General features: G+C 46.2%; 1 protein-coding gene, 1 long non-coding RNA gene and 1 pseudogene across 18 annotated transcripts in view; 2 read left to right on the plus strand and 1 right to left on the minus strand.

The window, feature by feature from the left end:
• Positions 1–7,622, minus strand: part of ZBTB17 (zinc finger and BTB domain containing 17) — a 35,947-nt gene extending 28,325 nt beyond the window's left edge. For 11 of the 17 annotated variants that reach the window (XM_078330454.1, XM_078330447.1, XM_078330444.1 and 8 more), the window contains exons 1-2: positions 7,504–7,622; positions 4,453–4,539 (exon numbers count right to left, since the gene is read on the minus strand). Coding sequence is in view for 2 of the 17 variants with exons in the window: in XM_009000468.5 (XP_008998716.1) it covers positions 7,504–7,510 (7 nt within the window). In the remaining 15 variants the exon portion in view is untranslated. The remainder of the gene's footprint in view (positions 1–4,452; positions 4,540–7,503) is intronic. The other 6 variants (XM_009000470.5, XM_009000468.5, XM_002750318.6 and 3 more) reach the window with 1 other exon arrangement.
• On the plus strand, positions 120–17,373 carry LOC144576938 (uncharacterized). Its single transcript, XR_013519810.1, has 5 exons — positions 120–245; positions 4,901–4,990; positions 6,279–6,374; positions 14,383–14,489; positions 17,242–17,373. It is a non-coding gene; the product is annotated as an uncharacterized LOC144576938 (long non-coding RNA).
• LOC144576937 (thioredoxin domain-containing protein 17 pseudogene) lies at positions 1,213–1,799 on the plus strand (annotated as a pseudogene).
• Positions 17,374–18,833: the final 1,460 nt, after the last annotated feature.

The following is an 18,833-nucleotide window of genomic DNA, read 5'->3' on the forward strand; positions in this document are numbered from 1 at the left end:
AGCCGCTCCCCATCGCTCCCTCGCCATTACCGCCTGAGTTCCACCTCCTGTCAGATCAGCATCGGAGGCATCAGATTCTCATAGGAGCAAGGCCCTATTGTGAACTGCGCAGGTGAAGGATCTAGGCTGCATGCTTCTCACGAGAATCTAATGCCTGATAATCTGTCACTGTCTCCCATCACCCCTAAATGGGACCATCTGGTTGCAGGAAAACAAGCTCAGCGCTCCCCTGATTCTACATTATGGTGAGTTGTGGAATTATTTCATTATATATTATTATGTAATAACAATAGAAAGAAAGTGTATAGTAAATGTAATGTGTTTGAGTCAACCTGAAACCACCTTCTACCTTTAACCCCCTGTTCATGGAAAAACTGTCTCCTGCAAGACCAGTCCCTGATGCCAAAAAGGTTGGGGGATGCAGGCCATGCCACAGCTGCTGGACCTGGGCATGGGGGCTGAGGGGGCATGAGGCAGTGGCACAGGGACTCCAGATCCTGGAGGCCGTCCATGGGGCAGGAGGTGTGAGGCCACTGCCTGCCCGGGGCTCGGAGGGTTGGGGAAGCAGAGTGGGGCGATTGGATAAATTGACCATTATCTCAGGACATCTCTTTCTGGCTGCTGATATCTTCACCATCACCAGCATCACCAACCCAGACTGGCTCAACACTGGGGAGTCAGTGGGAGCACTCACCGTGGGCCTCATGTGACAGTGCCAAACAATCCACGGACGAGACAGGATGTGCATCTCTCCCGGGCTTCCCCCGGAGTGGGTCACCACATCATTTTTTTATCATCATGGGAATCATTTCATTGACTGTCACATGTGGTTTGCTGGTGGCTTCCCACTGGGGAAGAGAAGCTACAAAATGTGCTCAATGGATAGCATTCACTGGAATCATCCTTTTCTGTATGGCTGCCCTAATATTTCCAATAGGATTTTACATCAATGAAATCAGAGGTAGGCTGGGCACGGTGGCTCATGCTTGTAATCCCAGCACTCTGGGAGTCCAAGGCGGGTGAATCACCTGAGGTCAGGAGTTCGAGACCAGCCTGACCAATATAGTAAAACCTTGTCTTTACTAAAAATACAAAATTAGCCAGGCATGGTGGTGCATGCCTGTAATCTCAGCTACTGGGGAGACTGAGTCAGGAGAATCACTTGAACCTGGGAGGCTGAGGATGTAGTGAGCCAACATCACGCCACTGCACTCCAGCCTGGGCAACAAGAGTGAAAGTCTGTCTCAAAAAACCAAACAAAACAAGGCCCACATGGTCCTGCCCACGGCGGCCAGACATGCACTCCTCTAGCGGCAGTTCCACGTTGTGCCAATGGCCCACTACGAGGATGTGAGTGTGCCTGGCTTCGAGGAGTTCAACCGGGCCGTGGAACAGCACAACGGCAAGACCATTTTCACCTCCTTTACGGGTTCTAAGGAAGCCGGAGGGAAAAGCTAGTGCCCGACTGCGTGCAGGCTGAACCAGTTGTACAAGAGGGGCTGAAGCACGTTAGTGAAGGATGAGTGTTCATCCACTGCCAAGTAGGAGACAAGCCTTATTGGAACGATCCAAAGAATGGCTTCAGAAAAAACTTGAAAGTAACAGCAGTGCCTACGCTACTTGTATGGACCACCTCAAAAACTGGCAGAATCTCAGTGTCTTCAGGCCTACCTCACGGAAATGTTGTTCTCTGAAGATTAAGACTTTATGATGGCAATCATGTCATGAGTTCCTGATTTTAGTATCAAAAAACTGTATACTTGCTTTGAATTCATGTTAGCAATAAATGATGTTAAAAAACTGGAAACAAAACAAAACAACAATGAAGTCAGAGGTAAACCTTATAAATTACCCAACAAACACAGTAGTTGGGACAGCATATGTACTTTTTGTCTTATCAAAATTTTTTTTTAAAGATGGGGTTTCACCATATTGGTCAGGCTGGTCTTGAACTCCTGACCTCAGGGGATCCACCCACCTCAGCCTCCCAAAGTGCTGGGATGACAGTCATGAGCCACCACGCCCGGCATCAATTTTCTTTACAATAGTAGGACTTCTATTTGCCGCAAAGTTTGTTTACCAGGCTGATAAATGTCTAAATTCCTTGACTCGCTTATTATTTTTTATTTTTGGAGGGTGGGGAGGACAAAGGCGAGACATTTGAGCAGCCTCACATGGGAAGGTGCTCAGATGAAACTGATGCTGAGAAGGAAAAAAAAATGCTTTGATTTGCTCTCACTATGCACTTTGGATTTTGAAAAAAAAAAAAAGAAAAGGAGAGGCTTTTTTTTTTTGAGACGGAGTCTCGTTCTGTCCTCCAGGCTGGAGGAAAGTGGCGTGATCTCGGCTGACTGAAACCTCCACCTCCCGGTTCGAGCGATTCTCCTACCTCAGCTTCCCGAGTAGCTGGGACTATAGGCATGTGCCACCATGCCCAGCTAATTTCTTATATTTTTAGTAGAGACGGGGTTTCACCATGTTAGCCAGGATGGTCTTGAACTCCTGACCTTGGGATCCACACGCCTCGGCCTCCCAAAGTGCTAGGATTATAGGTGTGAGCCACTGCCCCCGGCCAAGAGACCCTTTTCTATAACCAAATACAGACAATATTGACTAAATCTCCTGAGCATATTCAAGCAGTCTGCACTGTGATAGCAAGCTAGAGAAGGAGAATGCTTTATAGTGAAAAGCATGTGGCCCTTTGTGACTTTGTTGTTCCATTTTTAATGTCTAATGATTCACTGGAGGAAAACAAAAAGTCTAAGTATTTACGCATCATGGTGGAGCAGAGGGACGCAAGAGAAGGTCATGTGGGGCTGGCCTCACCTCCCAAGAAACGAGCGTTCACAACTTCCTTGTAAGAGTGGGAGCCTTTGGCACCAGAAGGGATTGCCATGGCATTACTGCACCAGAAAGCCAGAAATCAAATGTGTTTGCTAAAATGTAAAAATGCTGAAATTCCCTCTTCTCTGCATATGAAACAAAAAAATCAAACACTAAGACACATTTTTGGGAAGGGGGGAAAATCTTCCCTATATTTATATAATTATATATATAAAATGCATATATATTGCTAAAAAAAAAAAAAGGAAGGAAAAAAATGAAAAGATTGGGGACCACCGTACTACGCAGCAAACTCTGAATTACCTGCCTGATGTCACGTCCTTCTCCAAACAATTCTGTGAGGTAGCTGTTGTCATCCCTATTTTACAGATGAGGAAAGTGAGGCTCAGCGATGGAACTGAGTAAAAGGGCTTGCTGTCTCATGTGTCAGAAGTTAATCTTGTGATTAGGAAAATTAATAGTCATGAAGGTTTTTTTTCCCCTCTTTGGAACACAGTTTCAGAAGGAAGTGACTGTCAGGCACAGAGCCACTCAACAGGAGGACAGACCCACACCTGACTCCAGAGTCCTGGTTGCCTCTCTCTGTCCAAGGGGACCTTTACAGTCATCAGTCCAAAAAATGCCATTCACTACCTCTTCCCCCCTCAGGAAGGCCTTCCAGCCACAGTCCATCCTCCCTGCGTGCACACACCCTCAACCAGCCCTTCAAGGTATTTTGTGCATTGCATGGTGCACCTGCTCCCAGGATTCACTCTTACTCGTGTCAGCATCCCTAGCACCCAGCACAATGCCTGACACACGCTGGGTACAATGAATGGATAAACAAGCCTGCCCTCCCTGGGCCCACGTACTGTAAACCTATGCAAAGCCAGAGTAGCCTGCCTTGGGGACTCAGTGGACCTCCCCTCAGGCAGGGATCACAACAGTAATCCAAACAGACTCGGGACAGAGCACGTTTTCTCAGCCAGCTTTTTCTCCAGCACTGAACCACCCACAATCTATTCTTTAGCTGTGCATCAGATGCAGGAAGTGGCTTATGTTTGGGAACCATGTTGTACAAAAATGTCTCCTTAAACATTAGAACCTTAAAAGGAATGAGTGTGTGCTCGCTGCTCTGTTTCCCTTTTTGCCCTACGGAGATCATACATGTTGGCAGGAGCTACAGCAGCCAGCTTAGACCATGAGACGGAAGCCCAAGTTTGAGCAAGAAAAGCCACATTATCAAAAGAACCTTGCTCCCAGATGATTCACAGAACAGAGCAAACTGTTCTACCAGCTCTGGATGGCATACTTCCAGAATGTTAAGGAGAAAGGAATAAACTTCTGTTTCCGCCACTGTATTTTGGATTACTTTGTTGGAGCATTTTAGATTTCACCTATCTAAAGGTGTAAGCATTGCCCAGTGATTACCCACTCTGGTCTCTGTAGGTAAAACAATCATAGTAATATCAACGACTGCCCAACCAAACTGTAACAGGGATTTTTGTCATTACTGTATAATTCTGAAGAAAAAGCTATCAGGAAAGAATGATTTGAATCACGTTGAGTCTAGAGAGAAGAAGGACAAACTGAACTGGTTTGTTTCATCCCTGAGTATTACAGACATACCTCAGATTTCCAAGTAGCCCAGGCTACTCTCTTCTGACAGTTTGCCTGTGTAAACTCCAGCTTGGCTCCCCTCCTCCAGCTCATTACCTGAATCAATGACACCCAAGAAGAAAATCTGATGAGAACCTGAAGGGTACCTGCTCCCTCAGAGCTGCCCTTTCACACATCAATCAAACAGAGAGAAATACAGAGTGCTGAGCACAGGGCCCAGCCCAAGGAAGTGCTGAATAAATGGCCTGCTCCGTGCCAGACAACATTCTGGCACTGGGACACAAAGATGCACAGACTTAGCCTCAGGCCCTGCTCTCAAGAACTCCTGCTCAATGAGAGACAGGACACAAGGTTGATAAGCAAAAAATGACAAGGCTTGTGCCCAAGCATTACTGCTGCACTGGCACTGCTCTGGGATACCTGGGCACTTTGTTTCTCACTGCATACCCTTCCTTAGGTGAGCTCATCGCCTCCCATGACTTCAGTGACCTTTGATGGTGACAGCTACTAGATCACCGCTGAGCCAGTGTACTTCAATGTTTTACAGGTAGGCATCCAACTCCAACATGTTCAAAACTAAACATATCTGCCCTCCCACATATCTGGTCCCCGTCCTGCTCCCTGTCACATGGAGCAGCATCCAACACTCATCAGCCAAAAATTGGGGTGATCCTGACTCCTCCCTGCCCCTAACTCTCATCGAACTCATTGTGTCAATTCTATCTTCAAAACCATCTTTCCTCACACTCTGCCTCTAACTCACACCCTCATTTCTCACTTGGATTATTATTAATTTTTTTGGGATGGAGTCTCACTCTGTTGCCAGGGTGGAGTGCAGTGGTGTGATCTCGGCTCACTGCAACCTCCACCTCCCAGGTTCAAGTGATTCTCCTGCCTCAGTCACCTGAGTAGCTGAGACTATAGGCACAGGCCACCACACCCAGGTAATTTATTTTAATAGAGACTGGGTTTCACCATGTTGGCCCAGGATGGTCTCCATCTCTTGACCTCGTGATCCGCTTGCCTCGGCCTCCCAAAGTGCTGGGATTACAGGCATGAGCCACCGTGCCCGGCCCTCACTTGGATTATCCTAGCAGTCTCTTAATTGGCCTACAGGCCCACTCCCTTTGATACATTCTTCACTTAGCCAGAGTGATCTTCCTAATCCACAAATCTAATTCTTGGCCAGACATGGTTACACATGCGTATAATCCCAGTACTTTGGGAGGCTGAGGTGGGAGGATTATTTGAGGCCAAGAATTTGAGACCAGTCTGGACAACATAGTGAGAGCTCATCTGTACTAAAAATTTTTTAAATTAGCTAGGTGTTGTGGTGCATGCCTGTAGTCCCAGCTAGCTGGGAGGCTGAGGCAGCAGGATTGCTTGAGTTCAGGTCGAGGCTGCAGTGAACTATGATTATGCTGCCACTGCACTCCAGCCTAGGTGACAGAGCAAGACTTTGTCTAAAAAAAATCTGATTCTTTTATTTCAGGCTGGATATAAAAGAATCCTCCCACCTCAGCCTTCCAAGTGCTGGGACCAGAGGCATGCTCCACCATGCCCAGCTATTTTTTTTTTTCTATAAAGATGGAGCCTTGCCATGTTGCCCAGGCTTGTCTCAAACTCCTGGGCTCAAGTGATCATCCCACCTTGGCCTCCCAAAGTGCTGGAATTACAGAGTAAGCCACCACACCTAGCCACAAATCTGATTCTTAAATGGCTTCCCATTAATCTAAAACTTAAAGTCCTTAACTAGGTTTACAATGTTCCTTAAGACCAGACCACAGCCTACTTCTCTTTTTATTTTTGAGACGGTGTCTCGCTCTGTCGCCCAGGTTGGAGTCAACAGCGCCAACTCAGTTCACCGCAACCTCTGTCTCCCGGGTTCAATCGATTCTCCTGTCTCAGCCTCCCAAGCAGCTGGACTACAGGTACATACAATCACACTGGCTAATTTTTGTGTTTTTAGTAGAGATGGGGGTTTCACTATGTTGGCCAGGCTAGTCTCGAACTCCTGACCTCAAGTGATCTGCCCGCCTCGGCCTCCCAAAGTGCTGGAATTGCAGGCGTGAGCCACCTCACCCGGCCCAGCCTGCTTCTTTAGCCTAATCTCTCTCTCTCCCCCTTAGGTCTTAGCTTTCTGGGGGACAGAAGCCTCCTAGGATTCCCCCTAGACTGAGGGAAGTGTCTCTACTCTGTGCTCCAGAGTAGAGAGGGCTTTCTGCCCTCACAGCAGTATCAGAATTGCTGATTTACCTGTATGTCTCCCACATGGGTCTCTGAGCTCTGGGTGACGATTAGGATACAACTAATCACAGCAACAAACGCACAGCATTTACTTTGTGCCCAAAAGTGTTCTAGGAATCTCATTTCCCCTTTATTACAATCTTAGGAGGCAGATTTTATTAACATCTCTGCTTAAAGGATGAGTAAACCCAGGCAGAGAGAAAGAGCCAAAAGTGCTTAAGGCTCCACTGTTCACACTCCTAACCACTACTCCAGGATCCAGTCCATCCGCATCACTCTCTCTCTAGCCTCTGCATCTATCAGGTGCTAAACCACCGTCTGTAGGACGAATGAATGAATGAAATAATTTTATACAAGGACAGCGCTGGCCTCCTGTCAGCTCCTCCAAGGCCCTTGCAGCCCCGCGCCCTCCCGCCCCGGCCGGCCGACGGCTGCCGGGCCCCGCGCTCCCTCGCGGCCGCAGAACGCCCACCCTCGAAAGCGCGCGGGGTCAAGGGGCGGTGACAGCCGGGCGGCGGGGGCGGAGATGCTACCAGCTGGGGTGTCACCCAGCCCGGGAGATGACTCGCGCCCCCTCGCCCGGGCGGTCGCTCCGGCCGCCCACTCCCCGCCCGCCAGCCCAGCGACGCCCCCCGCGCCACCACCCCACAATCTCCCGCCTGGTGGTGTCCCCTCAGCCCCGGTTCGCGTCCCATTCCACTTCCCTCCCCTCCCCCACACAACCGTCCCCGGCGTCCCGCCGCGCCCCATCCTCCGCCGCCTCCTCCCTGGCTTCCGGGACTTCCCCGGCCCCGGGCGCTTGTTGACCCTCACCTGCCATGTCCCAGACCCCACCGCAAAGGGAAGTGCATCACGGCCGCGAGAAGGCCGGGGACGGTACTTCAGAGCAGACAAAGGGCGCCGCCATGTTAGAGTCGGGCGGAACCGACCTCGCAGGCTTCCCGGTTGCAACTTCCGGCGCATGCGCAGCGCCCTCGCTAGACGAGCGCCATTAAACAGACGCATGCGCCTAGCTATCCAAAAGTTCTACCTTACAGTACTGCGCTGAGAATTGTCCTCATTGTACCCCTGCCTTGGTTTCTCTTCCAAATATAACAGTAACATCATGTGTTCAGCTCTTACTGTGTGCCAGGCACTGTGTTAAACGCTTTACTTGCATTATCTCTTTAAATCCTCACACCAATTATAAGATTATTCTCCTAATTTTAAAAAAGGGAAAACAGACTCAAAAAGTGTAAATGAATTGCCGCGCATGGTCACATATATCTTGTAAGTGGTGGAGCGGAGATGTAAATCTATTTGTGGCTCCAAAGCAGCAGATCCTAATTGTGTTTAATCTTCTAGACCAACCATTATCCCCCTCCCTGTTTAGGCAGATCCAGGATTATCTTGGATGTGAATAAAGGTGTCTGAAAACAAAAGTGTCCGCAGACGTGCACGGCCCCTCTGTGGCCCCTATTCTATCTTTTTGGTACCTTTAGGTCACTGACTTCTCCACTTTCTCACCGTCTGAGGGCTTTCTCCTTTCTTCTAGAGCTGTTTATTTTCCATAATCCATAACTTTTTTTTTTTTTTGAGACGGAGTTTCGCTGTTGTTACCCAGACTGGAGTGCAATGGCACGATCTCGGCTCACTGCAACCTCCACCTTCTGGGTTCAAGTAATTCTCCTGCCTCAGCCTCCCGTGTAGCTGGGACTACAGGCGTGCACTACCATGCCCAGCTAATTTTTGTATTTTTAGTAGAGACAGGGTTTCTTGTTGACCAGGATGGTCTCGATCTCTTGACCTCATGATCCACCCGCCTTGGCCTCCCAAAGTGCTAGGATTATAGGCGTGAGCCACCGCGCCCGGCCCATAATCCATAATTTTAACAACACTCTTGCCACTAGCGAAAGCTCTTTTGCTCCCTTGTCTTTTTGTCACACGGATTTGGTAAGAATACCAACCCTGTGTGACTCCAACTGCACCTTTTCTCTTTGCTTGTTCCCAAACAGCCAAGCACAGCCAGAGAAAGTATCCAATGGGGAGACTGTCCCTACAGATTCATGACCACTAGCCTTCAATAGGACTGCAACATATGCCAATCTGGCAACTCACTCCTGCCTTCACAATGGCAAGAGAAACAAAAAGCCCAGCAGTTGAGTTTGCCCCTTCTTGTATTTCCTTCCTCCCTCCCTCCTTCCCTCCTTCCCTCTTTCCTTCCCTTTTGACGGGGTCTGGCTGTGTTGCCCAGGCTGGACTGAAACCCCTGGGCTCAAGCAATGATCCATCTCCTCAGTAGCTGGGACTACAGGCATATGCACCCACACCTGGTTAACTTCACCCATTCTTTATAATTTTTACTTCAGTAGTTTTTGGGGAACAGGTGGTATTTGGTTACATGGATAAGTTCTTTTGCTGATTTCTGAGATTTTGGGGGACCCATGACCTGAACAGTGTACATTGTACCCAATATGTAGTCTCTTTTTTGAGACAGAGTTTCTCTCTCGTTGCCAAGGCTGGAGTGCAATGGCATGATCTTAGCTCACCAGCTCACCACAACCTCCCGAGTAGCTGGGATTACAGGCATGCGCTACCATGCCCAGCTAATTTTGTATTTTTAGTAGAGATGGGGTTTCTCCATATTGGTGAGGCTGGTCTCAAACTCCTGACCTCAGGTGATCTGCCCGCCTCAGCCTCCCAAAGTGCTGGGATTACAGGCATGAGCCACTGTGCCTGACCCCCAATGTGTAGTCTTTTATCCCTCACCCCATCCCATCCTTTCCCCCAAGTTCCCAAAGTCCATTGTATCATTCTTATGCCTTTGTATCCTCATGGCTTACCTCCCACTTATAAGTGAGAACATATGATATTTGGTTTTCCATTCCTGAGTTACTTCATTTAGAACAATGGTCTGTAACTCCATTCAGGTGGCTGCAAAGGCCATTATTTCATTCCTTTTTTATGGCTGAGTAGTATTCTGTGTTATATATATACCGCATTTTTATTATCCACTCATACATTGATGGGCATTTGAGCTGGTTCCATATTTTTGTAATTATGAAATGTGCTGCTATAAGCATGTGTGTGGAAGTGTCTTCTTCATATAGTGACTTCTTTTCCTCTGGGTAGATACCCCCTAGTGGGATTGCTGGATCTAATGGCAGATTTACTTTTAGTTCTTTAAGGAATCTCCATACTGTTTTCCATAATGGTTGTACTAGTTTACAGTCAAGTCTGTCTCACAGACTCCGGCCGAGTGATGGATGTACGGAGTACGCAGACACAGGTTTTTTGCCTGTGAGTGCGGCTGGACGCAGGGCTCAGCACAGCCGAGGAGAAAGTGAGGCCCCCAATAAGCAGCTGGAGAACTCGCATTTATTTAGTACAAATTTAATGACAAAGGCTTGGAGCAAACACCATTTGCAGGTAATTAACATTGTAGACCCCCTCCCCAGTAGGGGTTAGTCCTGCGCCCTGATGATCAAAGGTTGGTTTCCAGAGAAATAGATAAACAAATTTATCTAGATAAATTCCTTTGCACTTTCTTGTTATCTGCCCTCTGCCATTAGCTCAAGGTAAGAGGATTAGGCTGCCTTCAGCCATAACCCTTTCCCAAAGCTTTTGAAAACCTCCCAGCCTTCCAAGAAGGTCTGAGTCTTTCCTATAATTTTTCCCACCACCCTGACCAATCTTCTCCAGTTTACATTCCCACTAGCAGTGTAAAAGTGTTCCCTTTTTTCTTTTTCTCTAGCAGTTAGAAGAGTACCTGCCTCGAGATAAACAGTAATAAACAATTATGACTCATCCAGCTCACAGATGCTACTGGAACCCCTGTTCCACCGGCTCTTGAATGTTGACTGGATAAACAATGAAATGAAGGCAGAAATAAAGATGTTCTTCAAAACCAACGAGAGCGAAGACACAACATACCAGAATCTCTGGGACACATTTAAAGCATTCTCTAGAGGAAAATATATAGCAATAAGTGCCCTCATGAGAAGCAAGGAGAGATCCAAAATTGACACCCTATCGTCAAAATTGAAAGAGGTAGAGGAGCAAGATAAAAAAAACTCAAAACCTAGCAGAAGACAAGAAGTAACTAAGATCAGAGCAGAACTGAAGGAGATACAGACACAAAAAACCCTTCAAAAAAATCAATAAATCCAGGAGCTGGTTTTTTGAAAAAATCGACAAAATAGACAGACCACTAGCCAGATTAATAAAAAAGAAAAGAGAGAATAACCAAATAGATGCAATAAAAAATGATAAAGGGGATATCACCACAGATTCCACAGAAATTCAAACCATCATCAGAGATTATTACAAACAACTCTATGCACATAAACTAGTAAACCTGGAAGAAATGGATAAATTCCTGGACACTGCCTCCTCCCAAGCCTAAACCAGGAAGAAGTTGAAACCCTGAATAGAACAATAACAAAATCTGAAGTTGAGGCAGCAATTAAGAGCCTAACACACAAAAAAAGCCCAGGTCCAGACGGGTTCACAGCCAAATTCTACCAGACACACAAAGAGGAACTGGTACCATTCCTTCTGAAACCATTTCAAATAATCCAAAAAGAGGGAATCCTTCCCAAATAATTTTATGAGACCAACATCATCCTGCTACCAAAACCCGGCAGAGACTCAACAAGAAAAGAAAACTTCAGGCCAATATTCATGATGAACATAGATGCAAAAATCTTCAATAAAATACTGGCAAGCCGATTGCAACAGCACATCAAAAAGCTTATCCACCATGATCAAGTAGGATTCATCCCGGGGATGCAAGGCTGGTTCAACATACACAAATCTATAAATGTAATTCACCACATAAATAGAACCAAAAACAAAAACCACATGATTATCTCAATTGATGCAGAGAAGGCCTTTGACAAAATTCAATGGCCCTTTATGCTAAAAACCCTCAATAAACTCAGTATTGATGGAACGTATCTCAAAATAATAAAAGCTATTTATGACAGACCAACAGCCAATATCATACTGAATGGGCAAAAACTGGAAGCATTCCCTTTGAAATCTGGCACTAGACAAGGATGCCCTCTCTCACCAGTCCTATTCAATATAGTACTGGAAGTTCTAGCCAGAGCAATCAGGCAAGAAAAATAAATAAAAGGTATTCAAATAGGAAAGGAGGAAGCCAAATTGTCCCTATTTGCAGATGACATGATTGTATATCTCGAAGACCCCATCGTCTCAGCCCAAAATCTCCTGAAACTGATAAGCAACTTCAGCAAAGTCTCAGGATACAAAATCAATGTGCAAAAATCACAAGCATTCCCATACACCAATAACAGACTTAAAGAGAGCCAAATCAAGAATGAACTGCCATTCACAATTGCTACAAAGAGAATAAAATACCTAGGAATACAACTAACAAGGAACATAAAGGACCTCTTCAAGGAGAACTACAAACCACTGCTCAACAAAACAAGTGAGGACACAAACAGATGGAGAAACATTCCATGTTCATGGTTAGGAAGAATCAATATCGTGAAAATGGCCATACTGTCCAAAGTAACTTACAGATTCAATGCTATCCCCATCAAGCTACCAATGACCTTCTTCACAGAACTGGAAAAAACCACCTTAAACTTCATATGGAACCAAAAGAGAGCCCACATAGCCAAGTCAATTCTAAGCAAAAAGAACATAGTGGGAGGCATCACATTACCAGACTTCAAACTATATTACAAGGCTACAGTAATCAAAACAGCATGGTACTGGTACCAAAACAGAGATATAGACCAATGGAACAGAACAGAGGCCTCGGAGGCAACACAACATATCTACAACCATCCAATCTTTGACAAACCTGACAAAAACAAGCAATGGGGAAAGGATTCCCTGTTTAATAAATGGTGTTGGGAAAACTGGCTAGCTATGTGCAGAAAGCAAAAACTGGACCTCTTCCTGACACCTTACACTAAAATTAACTCCAGATGGATGAAAGACTTAAACATAAGACATGGCACCATAAAAACCCTAGAAGAAAATCTGGGCAAAACCATTCAGGACATAGGCATAGGCAAGGCCTTCATGACCAAAACACCAAAAGCATTGGCAACAAAAGTGAAAATAGACAAATGGGACCTAATCAAACTCCACAGCTTCTGCACAGCAAACGAAACAGTCATTAGAGTGAATCGGCAATCAACAGAATGGGAAAAAATTTTTTCAGTTTATTCATCTGACAAAGGGCTGATATCCAGAATTTACAAAGAACTAAAACAGATTGACAAGAAAAAAACAAGCCCATTCAAAAATGGGCAAAGGATATGAATAGACACTTTACAAAAGAAGACATACATGAGGCCAACAAACATATGAAAAAATGCTCATCATCACTCGTCATTAGAGAGATGCAAATCAAAACTACATTGAGATACCATCTCACGCCAGTTAGAATGGCAATCATTAAAAAATCTGGAGACAGCAGATGCTGGAGAGGATGTGGAGAAATAGGAACACTTTTACACTGCTGGTGGGAGTGTAAATTAGTTCAACCATTGTGGAAGACAGTGTAGCGATTCCTCAAGGATCTAGAAATAGAAATTCCATTTGACCCAGTAATCCCATTTCTGGGTATATATCCAAAGGATTATAAATCGTTCTACTATAAGGACACATGCACACGAATGTTCATTGCAGCACTGTTTACAATAGCAAAGACCTGGAACCAACCCAAATGCCCATCGATCATAGATTGGACAGGGAAAATGTGGCACATATACACTATGGAATATTATGCAGCCATCAAAAATGATGAGTTCGTGTCCTTTGTAGGGACATGGATGAACCTAGAGGCCATCATTCTCAGCAAACTGACACAAGAACAGGAAGTGAAATACTGCATGTTCTCACTCATAGGCGGGTGTTGAACCATAACAACACATGGACACAGGGAAGGGAGCACTACACACTGGGGTCTGTTAGGGGGAATAAGGGAGGGACAGCAGGGGCTGGGGAGTTGGGGAGAGATAGCATGGGGAGAAATGCCAGATATAGGTGAAGGGCAGGAAGGCAGCAATCACACTGCAACGTGTGTACCTATGCAACTATCTTGCATGTTCTTCACATGTACCCCAAAACATAAAATAAAATTAAAAAAATTGAAATCAGGACCTTGAAGAGATATCTGCACTCCAATGTTCATTGCAGCATTTATTTACAGTAGCCAAAATGTAGAAACAACCCAACCAAGAGTTCATTGACAGACGAATGTTTAAACAAAATATGGTATATACATAATATGGAATATTATTCAGCCTTTAAAAAGGAAATCCTGCAATGTTGGACAACAATGATAAACCCTAAGGACATTGTGCTATGTGAAATAAGCCAGTCACAGAAGGACAAATCCATCATTACTCCACTGTAAACTAAAAATAAAATCCCAAGTCCCCCACTGACTGAATGAACCTCCTCTTGGCTAAGGAGATCCCAGAAAAACCTTAGAGACTGAGTTCCCAGCTACAACAGGGTGGGAGGTTAGACACGTGATATGGTTTGGCTGTGTTCTCACGCAAATCTCATCTTGAATTGTAGTTTCCATAATCCTCATGTGCTGTGGGAGGGGTCCAGTGGGAGGTAATTGAACCATGGCGGTGATTATCCCCATGCTGCTGTTCTCAGGATGGTGAATAAGAGTGAGTTCTCAGGACATCTGATGTTTTGTTTTCGTTTTAGAAGGAGTCCTGCTATTTTAGTAGAGATGGAATTTCACCATGTTAGCCTTGAACTCCTGACCTCAGGTGATCCACCCGCTTTGGCCTGCCAAGCTTCTGGGATTACAGGTATGAGCCACCACGCATGGACCATCTGATAGTTTTATAAGGGGCTTTTCGTCCTTTTGCTCATTCTTCTCCTTGCTCCTGCCATGTGAAGAAGGATGTATTTGCTTCCCTTTCCACCATGATTGGAAGTTTCCTGAGGTCTCCCCAGTCATACTGAATTGTGAGTCAACTCAATCTCTTCCTTTATAGAGTACCCAGTCTTGGGTATGTCTTTTAGCAGCATAAGAACAGACTAATACAACACACCTTGACATACTTCTATTTGTGTTTTTATTTATTTATTTACTTTGAGACATAGTCTTGCTCTGTCACCCAGGCTGAAGTACAGTGCAGTGGCGTGATCTTGGCTCACTGCAACCTCTGCCTCACAGGTTCAAGAGATTCTCCTGCCCCAGCCTCCCGAGTTGCTGAAATTATAGTTGGGCAACACCATCCCCAGCTAATTTTTGTATTTTTAGTAGAAATGGAGTTTCACCACATTGGCCAGGCTGGTCTCAAACTCTTGACCTCAAGTGATCCGCCCACCTTGGCCTCCAAAAGTGCTGGGATTACAGGTGTGAGCCACCACACCCGGCCCTATTTGTGTTTTAGACGTAACAACTGATGAGTATTAAAGTGAAAATAGAGGCAATAAGACTGACAGAACAGACTCTGTGGCAGTAAAATCCCAAATTATAGACAGAACCTAAGGCCATGCCAGTCAAGGGTTCAGTCATGCACCCGTACCTTAAAGAATAAACTGTGTTCAATTGCCACAAGGTTTTTCTTTTTCTCTAGCAGTTAGAAGAACTCTGACATGGTCTCACTCTGTTACCGAGGCAGGAGTACCACTGGCGGCTGTCTCAGCTCACTGCAACCTCCCGCTCCTGGATTCAAGCAAATCTCCTACCTCAGTCTTCCAACTAGCTGGGATTACAGGTGCACACCTTCACACCCGGCTAATTTTTGTATTTATAGTAGAGATGGGTTTCACTATGTTGGCTAGGCTGGTCTCGAACTCCTAACCTTAAGTGATCTACCAGCCTCAGCCTCCCAAAGTGCTGGAATTACAGGTGTGAGGCACTGTTCCTGGCCACTTGATTTTCAAGGTTTAGTGACACTGTGGCACGTGTCAGTACTTCAGCATTTTTTATTGTCAAACATATTCCATCGTATGAATACACCACACTTCATTTTTCAGCTGGTAAACATTTGGGTTATTTTCACTTTCGCTATTATGAATAATACTCCAATGAACACTTGTGTAAAGGTTTTTTGGTTTTGTTTTGTTTTTGAAATAGGGTCTCACTCTGCCACCCAGGCTGGAGTGCAGTGGCGTAATCTCGGCTCACTGCCACCTCTGCCCCCTGGGTTCAAGCAGTTCTTGTGCCTCAGCCTCCCAAGTAGCTGGGACGACAGGAATGCACCAACACAGCCCAGCTAGGGTTTTGTACTTTTAGTAGAGATGGGATTTCGTCATGTTGGCCAGGCTGGTCTAGAACTCCTGACCTCAGATGAGCCTATAGTCCCTGCTACTCGGGGTGCTGAGGCAGGAGGACCGCATGAACCCAGGAAGAGGAGACTGCAGTGAGCCGATATCAAGCCACTGCACTCTGGCCTGGGTAACAGAGCAAGACTCCATCTCAAAAAAAAAATTACAATAAACATTCATATATACAGGCACCTGCCACTATGCCAGGCTAATTTTTGTATTTTTAGTAGAGACAGGATTTTGCCATGTTGGCCAGGCTGGTCTCAAACTCCTGACCTCAGATGATTCTCCTACTTCGGCCTCCCAAAGTACTGGGATTACAGGTGTGAGCCACTGTGCCCAGCCTAACTTTTCCACTCACACACCCTGATGGAAGACAAGTGAATTCAAATTCCAGGAGACGTGAGTATTCAGTACAAGAACTAATTTTCTTTTGAAGTCATATGGTTAATCTTAAAAGCCCAGGCCAGGCACAGTGGCTCAGGCTTATAATCCCAACACTTTGGGAGGCTGAGAGGGGCAGACCACTTGAGGTCAGGAGTTTGAGACCAGCCTGGACAACATGGTGAAACCCCGTCTCTATTAAAAATACAATAATTAGCCAGGTGTGGTGGCACGCATCTGTAATCCCAGGTACTTGGTAGGCTGAGGCCAGATAATTACTTGAACCAAGGAGGCAGAGGTTGCAGTGAGCTGAGATCGGACCACTGTACTCCAGCCAGGGCAATGTGGGGAGACTCCATCTCAAAAAGAAAAAAATATTTTTAAAAATTCCTATTTTGTTGTATATCCTGTCTGTTTTTTTTAATTAATTGATGTATTTAAAAATAATAAATTACTCAACATTAAAATTTCATTCTCAGCGGGCATGGTGGCTGATACCTGTAATCCCAGCACTTTGGGAGGCCAAGGTGGGAGGATCACTTGAGGTCAGGAGTTCTAGACCAGCCTGGTCAACATGGTGAAACCGCATCTCTACTTCAAAATACAAAAATTAGCTGGGTGTGGCAGCAGGCACCTGTAATCCCAGCTACTTGGGAAGCTGAGGCAGGAGAATCGCTTGAACCAGGGAAGCAGAGGTTACAGTGAGCTGAGATTGTGCCACTGGACTCCAGCCTGGGTGACGGAGGGAGACTGCCTCAAAAAAAAACTTTTTAAAATCTCTTTAGGAAGATACATCACATTTATCCCAAGGATCCACATTCTCTGCACGCCTGTTTTCCCGGGGCTTGGGTACTCCAGCTGAAGGAGTGTGGTTCTGACCTGTCTCCTTTATGATAGGTGTAATCCACTTACCAAGAGTGTGACCGTCAAGAGTGAAGGCACTATTCAGTTCAACTTCACATTTGTTCAGTCCTCAACAGGTTCAAACAATGAATCAAAGAAAGGAAAGGGAGTTCGCATCAGCACCGGTGATGCCAGTGATCCAGGTACTAAAGAGTTTAAAACTTTAATTCAGGCCGGGCACGGTGGCTCACGCCTGTAATCCCAGCACTTTGGGAGGCCGAGGCGGTTGGATCACAAGGTCAAGATATCGAGACCATCCTGGTCAACATGGTGAAACCTCGTCTCTACTAAAAATGCAAAAAATTAGCTGGGCATGGTGGCGGGTGCCTGTAATCCCAGCTACTCAGGAGGCTAAGGCAGGAGAATTGCCTGAACCCAGGAGGCGGAGGTTTCGGTGAGCTGAGAGTGCGCCATTGCACTCCAGCCTGGGTAACAAGAGTGAAACTCTGTCTCAAAAAAAAAAAAAAAACAACTTTAATTTAAAAACATTCAGCGGAGGAACGTTTGGAAAGCCTCAAGGTACACTCCTCCTCAAATCTGGCTCTTTATCAATAATATTTCTACAAAGAGACATCGTGGTTTATCAGAAGACACAACCAAAATCCAGTGAGGAAGGGCAGCTGTCAAAGGTTTTATTTGTCCGGGTGGCTTACCCCTATAATCCCAGCACTTTGGGAGGCCGAGGCAGGCAGATTACCTGAGGCCAGGGGTTTGAGACCAGACTGGCCAACACTATGGCCAGTCTCTAATAAAAATACAAAAATTATCTGGGTGCAGTGGTGAGCGCCTGTAATTCCAGCTACTCGGGAGTCTGAGGCAGAAGAATCGCTTGCCTGGGAGGTGGAGGTTTCAGTGAGCCGAGATCTTGCCACTGCACTCCAGCCTGGGCAACAGAGAGAGACTCTGTCTTAAAAAAAAAAAAAAAAAAGGTTTTATTCTCCAGGAGAAGGGGTTCTCAGGGGCTATAAGCAGCAGGCAGAAGACTTTATTGCATGTGTGGTTAGGTAATAGTGACCTAAGTTTGCACTGGGAACTGGGATCAAGAGTGACCCAACCTCCTGCTCATGTACCTCTCTCTCTGTCTCTTTCTCTTTTATGTCTCTCTCCCTCCTCTTTCTCTCAGCCTCCTCTGTCTCTCTCCCACTCTCTCTTGATCTCACTCCCTCCTCCCCATCTCTTTCTCTCTCCTTCTCCACTTCTCTCTTCCTCTTCGTCTCACTCCCTGCCACTGTTCAGGCTTCTGGGGCCCACCTGGGTGGGTGCACACAGGACTCCTAGGCCACCTTTCAGGATGCATGCACAGGGCTGCAGGACCTTGGTCCCCCATCTCCTAGCACCCTCAAGGTCAGGGGCGTGGGGTGTGTCTGGGCTTTATCGGGTGGGTGCCCCACGCTCCATGAAGCAGAAGCTGTAGGTCACCACTGACTTGAGTGGCGTGCCTGCCGGGCGGCTGGCTTCCACCTTGTGATCTGCTGAGGCCAAAGCGGGGGACACCTGGCCAGGCCTGACCCTGCACCAGGGTTGGGTAGGGGTGGGTTTGGAGGTGGGGGTGGGATGGGAGCGGCCACTGCAAACTGGTCCCTGGC

This window comes from Callithrix jacchus, chromosome 7 (assembly GCF_049354715.1).
Source record: "Callithrix jacchus isolate 240 chromosome 7, calJac240_pri, whole genome shotgun sequence".
Classification (NCBI taxonomy): Eukaryota; Metazoa; Chordata; class Mammalia; order Primates; family Cebidae; genus Callithrix; species Callithrix jacchus.